At 55.8% G+C, this 11,401-nt stretch overlaps 1 protein-coding gene across 1 annotated transcript in view; it reads left to right on the top strand.

Annotated features, from left to right (window-relative positions):
- LOC144490389 (peripheral myelin protein 22-like) overlaps positions 1 to 11,126 on the top strand; it is a 13,323-nt gene extending 2,197 nt beyond the window's left edge. The window contains exons 2-5 of the mRNA XM_078208138.1: positions 687 to 782; positions 3,550 to 3,661; positions 4,364 to 4,504; positions 10,757 to 11,126. Of these exons, the coding sequence (XP_078064264.1) occupies positions 705 to 782; positions 3,550 to 3,661; positions 4,364 to 4,504; positions 10,757 to 10,920 (495 nt within the window). The 5' untranslated portion in view covers positions 687 to 704 and the 3' untranslated portion in view covers positions 10,921 to 11,126. The remainder of the gene's footprint in view (positions 1 to 686; positions 783 to 3,549; positions 3,662 to 4,363; positions 4,505 to 10,756) is intronic.
- The last annotated feature ends 275 nt before the right edge of the window (positions 11,127 to 11,401 follow it).

Genomic DNA, 11,401 nt, shown 5'->3' on the forward strand with positions numbered 1-11,401 from the left:
AGACAGAGAGAGAAAGAGAGACAGAAGGAGAGAGAGAGAGACAGAGAGAGAGAGACAGAGAGAGAGAGACAGTGTGAGAGAGAGAGAGAGACAGAGACAGAGAGAGACAGAGAGAGAGACAGAGACAGAGAGAGAGAGAGAGACAGACAGAGAGAGAGACAGAGACAGAGAGAGAGAGACAGAGAGAGAGAGAGAGAGAGACAGAGAGAGAGAGAGAGAGAGAGACAGACAGTTCACTTGATGGAAAGGACAGTCTGAGACTGACAGAGATAAAGTGAGATAAAGAAAGGAAAGATAGAGAGAGTGGGGGCGCAGAGAGAAGCAGAGAGAGAGAGAGAGAGACAGAGGAGGGCAAGTGGGAGGGGGGTGCAGAGAGAGCTGTGAGGGACATGAGGGAGCGGTGTGAATGGGGAGGATTTCCCGAGCTGGAGGGGTGCAGGTGAGTGAATGTGAGTGGAGGGAGTGAGGATGGAGCGCAGGAGACCGGAACCCCGGCCACAACTCACTCCGTTCCCAAACATCCCACCACCCCAGCGAAGGACGAAGAGTCTGTGAGTGGAGGAAGCTCCAGAGCTGAGGGGTGCAGGCGACTGAGTGAGGGAGCACAGAGAGACAGGAGAGGGACGGGGAGATGGGCCACAATCTGCTTCTCACCTTGAACTGGCTGTGGAATTTCTCTCTTTCAGAGACGCAGAGGATTCAGGATGTACCTCCTGCTGCCCGGGCTGGTATTCACTCATCTCACAGCACTCATCCTCCTCTACATCGCCACCATCCACAATGTAAGGGAGCAGGAAACCACACAACAGTGTAGAGGGAGTGTCACTCTGTATCTAACCCCGTGCTGTACCTGTCCTGGGAGTGTTTGATGGGGACAGTGTAGAGGGAGCTTTACTCTGTATCTAACCCCGTGCTGTACCTGTCCTGGGAGTGTTTGATGGGGACAGTGTAGAGGGAGTGTCACTCTGTATCTAACCCCGTGCTGTACCTGTCCTGGGAGTGTTTGATGGGGACAGTGTAGAGGGAGCGTCACTCTGTATCTAACCCTGTGCTGTACCTGTCCTGGGAGTGTTTGATGGGGACAGTGTCGAGGGAGCTTTACTCTGTATCTAACCCCGTGCTGTCCCTGTCCTGGGAGTGTTTGATGGGGACAGTGTAGAGGGAGCTTTACTCTGTATCTAACCCCGTGCTGTCCCTGTCCTGGGAGTGTTTGATGGGGACAGTGTAGAGGGAGCTTTACTCTGTATCTAACCCCGTGCTGTACCTGTCCTTGGAGTGTTTGATGGGGACAGTGTAGAGGGAGCTTTACTCTGTATCTAACCCCGTGCTGTACCTGTCCTGGGAGTGTTTGATGGGGACAGTGTAGAGGGAGCTTTACTCTGTATCTAACCCCGTGCTGTACCTGTCCTGGGAGTGTTTGATGGGGACAGTGTAGAGGGAGCTTTACTCTGTATCTAACCCCGTGCTGTCCCTGTCCTGGGAGTGTTTGATGGGGGACCGTGTAGAGGGAGCTTTACTCTGTATCTAACCCCGTGCTGTACCTGTCCTGGGAGTGTTTGATGGGGACAGTGTGGAGGGAGCTTTACTCTGTATCTAACCCCGTGCTGTACCTGTCCTGGGAGTGTTTGATGGGGACAGTGTGGAGGGAGCTTTACTCTGTATCTAACCCCGTGCTGTACCTGTCCTGGGAGTGTTTGATGGGGACAGTGTAGAGGGAGCTTTACTCTGTATCTAACCCGGTGCTGTACCTGTCCTGAGAGTGTTTGATGGGGACAGTGTGGAGGGAGCTTTACTCTGTATCTAACCCCGTGCTGTACCTGTCCTGGGAGTGTTTGATGAGAACAGTGTAGAGGGAGCTTTACTCTGTATCTAACCCCGTGCTGTACCTGTCCTGGGAGTGTTTGATGGGGGACAGTGTAGAGGGAGCTTTACTCTGTATCTAACCCCGTGCTGTACCTGTCCTGGGGGTGTTTGATGGGGACAGTGTAGAGGGAGCTTTACTCTGTATCTAACCCCGTGCTGTACCTGTCCTGGGAGTGTTTGATGGGGACAGTGCGGAGGGAGCTTTACTCTGTACCTAACCCCGTGCTGTACCTGCCCTGGGAGTGTTTGATGGGGACAGTGTAGAGGGAGCTTTACTCTGTATCTAACCCCGTGCTGTACCTGTCCTGGGAGTGTTTGATGGGGACAGTGTAGAGGGAGCTTTACTCTGTATCTAACCCCGTGCTGTCCCTGTCCTGGGAGTGTTTGATGGGGACAGTGTAGAGGGAGATTTACTCTGTATCTAACCCCGTGCTGTCCCTGTCCTGGGAGTGTTTGATGGGGACAGTGTAGAGGGAGCTTTACTCTGTATCTAACCCCGTGCTGTCCCTGTCCTGGGAGTGTTTGATGGGGACAGTGTAGAGGGAGCTTTACTCTGTATCTAACCCCGTGCTGTACCTGTCCTGGGAGTGTTTGATGGGGACAGTGCAGAGGGAGCTTTACTCTGTATCTAACCCCGTGCTGTCCCTGTCCTGGGAGTGTTTGATGGGGACAGTGTAGAGGGAGCTTTACTATGTATCTAACCCCGTGCTGTACCTGTCCTGGGAGTGTTTGATGGGGACAGTGTAGAGGGAGCTTTACTCTGTATCTAACCCCGTGCTGTACCTGTCCTGGGAGTGTTTGATGGGGACAGTGTAGAGGGAGCTTTACTCTGTATCTAACCCCATGCTGTACCTGTCCTGGGAGTGTTTGATGGGGACAGTGTGGAGGGAGCTTTACTCTGTATCTAACCCCGTGCTGTACCTGTCCTGGGAGTGTTTGATGGGGTCAGTGTGAAGGGAGCTTTACTCTGTATCTAACCCCGTGCTGTACCTGTCCTGGGAGTGTTTGATGGGGGACAGTGTAGAGGGACCTTTACTCTGTATCTAACCCCGTGCTGTACCTGTCCTGGGAGTGTTTGATGGGGACAGTGTAGAGGGAGCTTTACTCTGTATCTAACCCCGTGCTGTACCTGTCCTGGGAGTGTTTGATGGGGACAGTGTAGAGGGAGCTTTACTCTGTATCTAACCCCGTGCTGTCCCTGTCCTGGGAGTGTTTGATGGGGACAGTGTAGAGGGAACTTTACTCTGTATCTAACACCGTGCTGTACCTGTCCTGGGAGTGTTTGATGGGGACAGTGTAGAGGGAGCTTTACTCTGTATCTAACCCCGTGCGGTACCTGTCCTGGGAGTGTTTGATGGGGGACAGTGTAGAGGGAGCTTTACTCTGTATCTAACCCCGTGCTGTACCTGTCCTGGGAGTGTTTGATGGGGACAGTGTAGAGGGAGCTTTACTCTGTATCTAACCCCGTGCTGTACCTGTCCTGGGAGTGTTTGATGGGGACAGTGTAGAGGGAGCTTTACTCTGTATCTAACCCCGTGCTGTCCCTGTCCTGGGAGTGTTTGAAGGGGACAGTGCAGAGGGAGCTTTACTCTGTATCTAACCCCGTGCTGTACCTGTCCTGGGAGAGTTTGTTAGGGACTGTATCCATTGTTGTCTCATTCTGGATCATTCTGTGCTGTTTTACAGTCTTGGTGGAGTTACACACCGGATAAAACTCGGGATCTGTGGAATCAATGTGAATACAATATTCAGGATCGGGGCTGGAATTGTATCGCGATTGACTCGACTCGCGGTGAAGGTAAGGCCCCAGAATGCTTCAGATTACATAACAATCGCCTCCTGTTCCTGTGTAACAGGCTCGAGGGGCTGAATGGCCTCCTCCTGTTCCTGTGTAACAGGCTCGAGGGGCTGAATGGCCTCCTCCTGTTCCTGTGTAACAGGATCGAGGGGCTGAATGGCCTCCTCCTGTTCCTGTGTAACAGGCTCGAGGGGCTGAATGGCCTCCTCCTGTTGCTGTGTAACAGGCTCGAGGGGCTGAATGGCCTCCTCCTGTTCCTGTGTAACAGGCTCCAGGGGCTGAATGGCCTCCTCCTGTTCCTGTGTAACAGGCTCGAGGGGCTGAATGGCCTCCTCCTGTTCCTGTGTAACAGGCTCGAGGGGCTGAATGGCCTCATCCTGTTCCTGTGTAACAGGCTCGAGGGGCTGAATGGCCTCCTCCTGTTCCTGTGTAACAGGCTCGAGGGGCTGAATGGCCTCCTCCTGTTCCTGTGTAACAGGCTCGAGGGGCTGAATGGCCTCCACCTCTTCCTGTGTAACAGGCTCGAGGGGCTGAATGGCCTCCTCCTGTTCCTGTGTAACAGGCTCGAGGGGCTGAATGGCCTCCTCCTGTTCCTGTGTAACAGGCTCGAGGGGCTGAATGGCCTCCTCCTGTTCCTGTGTAACAGGCTCGAGGGGCTGAATGGATCGTTACTGAAATTGTGAACACTTGTCTCTCCGGTAGAATGGCTTCATGCGTGTCAGGCCTCAATGATCCTTGCCGTCCTGTTCTCCAGTGCATCATTCATCATCTTCCTCTGTCAACTCTACACTTTACAGAAAGGCAGTCTCTTCTACGCAACGGGCTTGTTCCAAATCTTTGCAGGTTAGTCACCATTGAAGACCCTCCCTCTAATCCCCTAAATCTCCATCGAACACCCTCCCTCTAATCCCCCAACTCTCCATCGAAGACCCTCCCTCTAATCCCCTAAATCTCCATCGAACACCCTCGCTCTAATCCCCCAACTCTCCATCGAAGACCCTCCCTCTAATCCCCCAACTCTCCATCGAAGACCATCCCTCTAATCCCCTAAATCTCCATCGAACACCCTCCCTCTAATCCCCTAAATCTCCATCGAACACCCTCCCTCTAATCCCCCAACTCTCCATCGAAGACCATCCCTCTAATCCCCTAAATCTCCATCGAACACCCTCCCTCTAATCCCCCAACTCTCCATCGAAGACCCTCCCTCTAATCCCCCAACTCTCCATCGAAGACCCTCCCTCTAATCCCCTAACTCTCCATCGAAGACCCTCCCTCTAATCCCCCAACTCTCCATCGAAGACCCTCCCTCTAATCCCCCAACTCTCCATCGAAGACCCTCCCTCAAATCCCCTAACTCTCCTTCGAAGACCCTCCCTCAAATGCCCCAACTCTCCATCGAAGACCCTCCCTCTAATCCCCTAACTCTCCCATCGAAGACCCTCCCTCTTATCCCCCAACTCTCCATCAAATCCCCTAACTCTCCTTCGAACACCCTCCCTCAAATGCCCCAACTCTCCATCGAAGACCCTCCCTCTAATCCCCCAACTCTCCATCGAAGACCCTCCCTCTAATCCCCTAACTCTCCATCGAAGACCCTCCCTCTAATCCCACAACTCTCCATCGAAGACCCTCCCTCTAATCCCCTAACTCTCCATCGAAGACCCTCCCTCTAATCCCCTAACTCTCCCATTGAAGACCCTCCCTCTAATCCCCTAACTCTCCATTGAAGACCCGCCCTCTAATCCCCTAACTCCCCCATCGAAGACCCTCCCTCTAATCCCCTAACTCTCCATCAAAGACCCTCCCTCTAATCCCCTAACTCTCCCATCGAAGACCCTCCCTCTAATCCCCCAACTCTCCATCAAAGGCCGTCCGTCTAATCCCCTAACTCTCCCATCGAAGACCCTCCCTCTAATCCCACAACTCTCCATCGAAGACCCTCCCTCTAATCCCCTAACTCTCCATCGAAGACCCTCCCTCTAATCCCCTAACTCTCCCATTGAAGACCCTCCCTCTAATCCCCTAGCTCTCCATTGAAGACCCGCCCTCTAATTCCCTAACTCCCCCATCGAAGACCCTCCCTCTAATCCCCTAACTCTCCATCGAAGACCCTCCCTCTAACCCCCTAACTCTCCCATCGAAGACCCTCCCTCTAATCCCCTAACTCTCCCATTGAAGACCCTCCCTCTAATCCCCTAACTCTCCATCGAAGACCCTCCCTCTAATCTCCTAACTCTCCATCGAAGACCCTCCCTCTAATCCCCCGACCCTCCATCGAAGACACTCCCTCTAATCCCCCAACACTCCATCGAAGACCCTCCCTCTAATCTCCTAACTCTCCCATCGAAGACCCTCGCTCTAATCCCCTAACTCTCCATCGAAGACCATCCCTCTAATCCCCAACCCTCCCATCGAAGACCCTCCCTCTAATCCCCTAACTCTCCCATCGAAGACCCTCCCACTAATCCCCTAACTCTCCATCAAAGACCCTCCCTCTAATACCCTAACTCTCCATCAAAGACCCTCCCTCTAATACCCTAACTCTCCCATCGAAGACCCTCCCTCTAATCCCCTAACCCTCTCATCGAAGACCCTCCCTCTAATCCCCTAACTCTACCATCGAAGACCCTCCCTCTAATCCCCTAACTCTCCATCGAAGACCCTCCCTCTAATCCCCTAACTCTCCATCGAAGGCCCTCCCTCTAATCCCCCAACTCTCCATCGAAGACCCTCTCTCTAATCCCCTAACACCCCCATCGAAGACCCTCCCTCTAATCCCCTAACTCTCCATCGATGACCCTCCCTCTAATCCCCTAACTCTCCATCGAAGACCATCCCTCTAATCCCCTAACTCTCCCATCAAAGACCCTCCCTCTAATCCCCTAACTCTCCCATCGAAGACCATCCCTCTAATCCCCTAACACCCGCATCGAAGACCCTCCCTCTAATCCCCTAACTCTCCCATCGAAGACCCTCCCTCTAATACCCTAACTCTCCCCTCAAAGACCCTCCCTCTAATCCCCTAACTCTCCATCGAAGACCCTCCCTCTATTCCCCTAACTCTCCATCGAAGGCCCTCCCTCTAATCCCCCAACTCTCCATCGAAGACCCTCTCTCTAATCCCCTAACACCCCCATCGAAGACCCTCCCTCTAATCCCCTAACTCTCCATCGAAGACCCTCCCTCTAATCCCCTAACTCTCCATCGAAGACCATCCCTCTAATCCCCTAACTCTCCCATCAAAGACCCTCCCTCTAATCCCCTAACTCTCCCACCGAAGACCATCCCTCTAATCCCCTAACACCCGCATCGAAGACCCTCCCTCTAATCCCCTAACTCTCCCATCGAAGACCCTCCCTCTAATACCCTAACTCTCCCCTCGAAGACCCTCCCTCTAATCCCCTAACTCTCCATCGAAGACCCTCCCTCTAATCCCCTAACTCTCCATCGAAGGCCCTCCCTCTAATCCCCCAACTCTCCATCGAAGACCCTCTCTCTAATCCCCTAACACCCCCATCGAAGACCCTCCCTCTAACCCCTAACTCTCCATCGAAGACCCTCCCTCTAATCCCCTAACTCTCCATCGAAGACCATCCCTCTAATCCCCTAACTCTCCCATCGAAGACCCTCCCTCTAATCCCCTAACTCTCCCATCAAAGACCCTCCCTCTAATCCCCTAACTCTCCCATCGAAGACCATCCCTCTAATCCCCTAACACCCGCATCGAAGACCCTCCCTCTAATCCCCTAACTCTCCCATCGAAGACCCTCCCTCTAATACCCTAACTCTCCCCTCGAAGACCCTCCCTCTAATCCCCTAACTCTCAATCGAAGACCCTCCCTCTAATCCCCTAACTCTCCATCAAAGACCCTCCCTCTAATCCCCCAACTCTCCATGAAGACCCTCCCTCTAATCCCCCAACTCTCCATCGAAGACCCTCCCTCTAATCCCCTAACCCTCCATCGAACACCCTCCCTCTAATCCTCTAACTCTCCATCGAAGACCCTCCCTCTAATCCCTTAACTCTCCATCGAAGACCATCCCTCTAATCCTCTAACTCTCCATCGAAGACCCTCCCTCTAATCCCCCAACTCTCCATCGAAGACCCTCCCTCTAATCCCCTAACTCTCCATCGAAGACCCTCCCTCTAATTCCCTAACTCTCCATCGAAGACCGTCCCTCTAATCCCCTAACTCTCCATCAAAGACCCTCCCTCTAATCCCCTAACTCTCCATCGAAGACCCTCCCTCTAATTCCCTAACTCTCCATCGAAGACCGTCCCTCTAATCCCCTAACTCTCCATCGAAGACCCTCCCTCTAATCACCTAACTCTCCATCGAAGACCATCCCTCTAATCCCCCAACCCTCCATCGAAGACCCTCCCTCTAATCCACCAATCCTCCATCGAAGACGCTCCCTCTAATCCCCTAACTCTCCCATCGAAGACCCTCCCTCTAATCCCCTAACTCTCAATCGAAGACCCTCCCTCTAATCCCCTAACTCTCCATCGAAGACCCTCCCTCTAATCCCCCAACACTCCCATCGAAGACCCTCCCTCTAATCCCCCAACTCTCCATCGAAGACCCTCCCTCTAATCCCCTAACTCTCCATCGAAGACCCTCCCTCTAATCCCCTAACTCTCCATCGAAGACCATCCCTCTAATCCTCTAACTCTCCATCGAAGACCCTCCCTCTAATCCCCCAACTCTCCATCGAAGACCCTCCCTCTAATCCCCTAACTCTCCATCGAAGACCCTCCCTCTAATTCCCTAACTCTCCATCGAAGACCCTCCCTCTAATCCCCTAACTCTCCATCGAAGACCCTCCCTCTAATCCCCTAACTCTCCATCGAAGACCCTCCCTCGAATCCCCTAACTCTCCATCGAAGACCCTCCCCCTAATCCCCTAACTCTCCCATCGAAGACCCTCCCCCTAATCCCCTAACTCTCCACCAAAGTCCATCCCACTAATATCCTGACGGAGGTGGACAGGAGTCTCTCTGGTGCTTGGGTGAAGGTGGAAGAGGAGTGAGGGAGACGGGAGTCTCTCACTCGCTGTGGATGAGGGTAGTGAGGGAGACGGGAGTCTCTCACTCGCTGTGGGTGAGGGTAGTGAGGGAGACGGGAGTCTCTCACTCGCTGTGGGTGAGGGTAGTGAGGGAGACGGGAGTCTCTCACTCGCTGTGGGTGAGGGTAGTGAGGGAGACGGGAGTCTCTCACTCGCTGTGGGTGAGGGTAGTGAGGGAGACGGGAGTCTCTCACTCGCTGTGGGTGAGGGGAGTGAGGGAGACGGGAGTCTCTCACTCGCTGTGGGTGAGGGTAGTGAGGGAGACGGGAGTCTCTCACTCGCTGTGGGTGAGGGTAGTGAGGGAGACGGGAGTCTCTCACTCGCTGTGGGTGAGGGTAGTGAGGGAGACGGGAGTCTCTCACTCGCTGTGGGTGAGGGGAGTGAGGGAGACGGGAGTCTCTCACTCGCTGTGGGTGAGGGGAGTGAGGGAGACGGGAGTCTCTCACTCGCTGTGGGTGAGGGTAGTGAGGGAGAGAGGAGTCTCTCACTCGCTGTGGGTGAGGGTAGTGAGGGAGACGGGAGTCTCTCACTCGCTGTGGGTGAGGGGAGTGAGGGAGACGGGAGCCTCTCGCTCCCTCTGGGTGAGGGGAGTGAGGGAGCCTCTCGCTCCCTCTGGGTGAGGGGAGTGAGGGAGCCTCTCGCTCCCTCTGGGTGAGGGGAGTGAGGGAGCCTCTCGCTCCCTCTGGGTGAGGGGAGTGAGGGAGCCGGGAGTCTCTCATTCGCTGTGGGTGAGGGGAGTGAGGGAGCCGGGAGTCCCGCTCCCTCTGGGTGAGGGGAGTGAGGGAGCCTCTCGCTCCCTCTGGGTGAGGGGAGTGAGGGAGCCTCTCGCTCCCTCTGGGTGAGGGGAGTGAGGGAGCCGGGAGTCTCTCATTCGCTGTGGGTGAGGGGAGTGAGGGAGCCGGGAGTCCCGCTCCCTCTGGGTGAGGGGAGTGAGGGAGCCTCTCGCTCCCTCTGGGTGAGGGGAGTGAGGGAGCCTCTCGCTCCCTCTGGGTGAGGGTAGTGAGGGAGCCTCTCGCTCCCTCTGGGTGAGGGGAGTGAGGGAGACGGGAGTCTCGCTCCCTCTGGGTGAGGGGAGTGAGGGAGACGGGAGCCTCTCGCTCCCTCTGGGTGAGGGGAGTGAGGGAGCCTCTCGCTCCCTCTGGGTGAGGGTAGTGAGGGAGCCTCTCGCTCCCTCTGGGTGAGGGGAGTGAGGGAGACGGGAGTCTCGCTCCCTCTGGGTGAGGGTAGTGAGGGAGCCTCTCGCTCCCTCTGGGTGAGGGGAGTGAGGGAGACGGGAGTCTCTCACTCGCTGTGGGTGAGGGGAGTGAGGGAGACGGGAGTCTCTCACTCGCTGTGGGTGAGGGGAGTGAGGGAGACGGGAGTCTCTCACTCGCTGTGGGTGAGGGGAGTGAGGGAGACGGGAGTCTCGCTCCCTCTGGGTGAGGGTAGTGAGGGAGACGGGAGTCTCTCACTCGCTGTGGGTGAGGGTAGTGAGGGAGACGGGAGTCTCTCACTCGCTGTGGGTGAGGGGAGTGAGGGAGACGGGAGTCTCGCTCCCTCTGGGTGAGGGTAGTGAGGGAGACGGGAGTCTCGCTCCCTCTGGGTGAGGGGAGTGAGGGAGACGGGAGTCTCGCTCCCTCTGGGTGAGGGGAGTGAGGGAGACGGGAGTCTCGCTCCCTCTGGGTGAGGGGAGTGAGGGAGACGGGAGTCTCGCTCCCTCTGGGTGAGGGGAGTGAGGGAGACGGAAGTCTCGCTCCCTCTGGGTGAGGGTGGTGAGGGAGACGGGAGTTCGCTCCCTCTGGGTGAGGGTGGTGAGGGAGACGGGAGTTCGCTCCCTCTGGGTGAGGGTAGTGAGGGAGACGGGAGTCTCGCTCCCTCTGGGTGAGGGGAGTGAGGGAGCCGGGAGTCCCGCTCCCTCTGGGTGAGGGTGGTGAGGGAGACGGGAGTCTCGCTCCCTCTGGGTGAGGGGAGTGAGGGAGACGGGAGTCTCGCTCCCTCTGGGTGAGGGTACGGAGGGAGGTTAATCGCTCTGTGTTGTTTCCTCAGGCCTGTGTGTGATGACAGCCTCACTGATCTTCACGCTCCATGTTTGGGATATACACGGAGATCAGGCAGGTCGCTATGGGTACAGTTATATCCTCGCCTGGACAGCATTCCCAGTCACACTGGGCAGTGGGATTATGTACATTCATCTCCGAAAGTTAGAGTAACCTTGTTGCTGCAACCACAGCTCGTGAGACTCATTCACACTGTCACACCCCCTCCCCCAGTCTCCAGGGACCCCCCACTAACCCCATAATCCAGGCCGACACTCCACCCGGGAGCCAGGACTGAGAGAGTGCCGCACTGTCAGAGGGTCAGTACTGAGGGAGTGCCGCACTGTCAGAGGGTCAGTACTGAGGGAGTGCCGCACTGTCAGAGGGTCAGTACTGAGGGAGTGCCGCACTGTCAGAGGGTCAGTGCTGAGGGAGTGCCGCACTGTCAGAGGGTCAGTGCTGAGGGAGTGCCGCACTGTCAGAGGGTCAGTACTGAGGGAGTGCTGCACTGTCAGAGGGTCAGTACTGAGGGAGTGCCGCACTGTCAGAGGGTCAGTACTGAGGGAGTGCCGCACTGTCAGAGGGTCAGTGCTGAGGGAGTGCCGCACTGTCAGAGGGTCAGTACTGAGGGAGTGCCGCACTGTCAGAGGGTCAG

The sequence above is a fragment of the Mustelus asterias genome, unplaced genomic scaffold (genome assembly GCF_964213995.1).
Source record: "Mustelus asterias unplaced genomic scaffold, sMusAst1.hap1.1 HAP1_SCAFFOLD_3226, whole genome shotgun sequence".
NCBI classification, from domain to species: domain Eukaryota; kingdom Metazoa; phylum Chordata; class Chondrichthyes; order Carcharhiniformes; family Triakidae; genus Mustelus; species Mustelus asterias.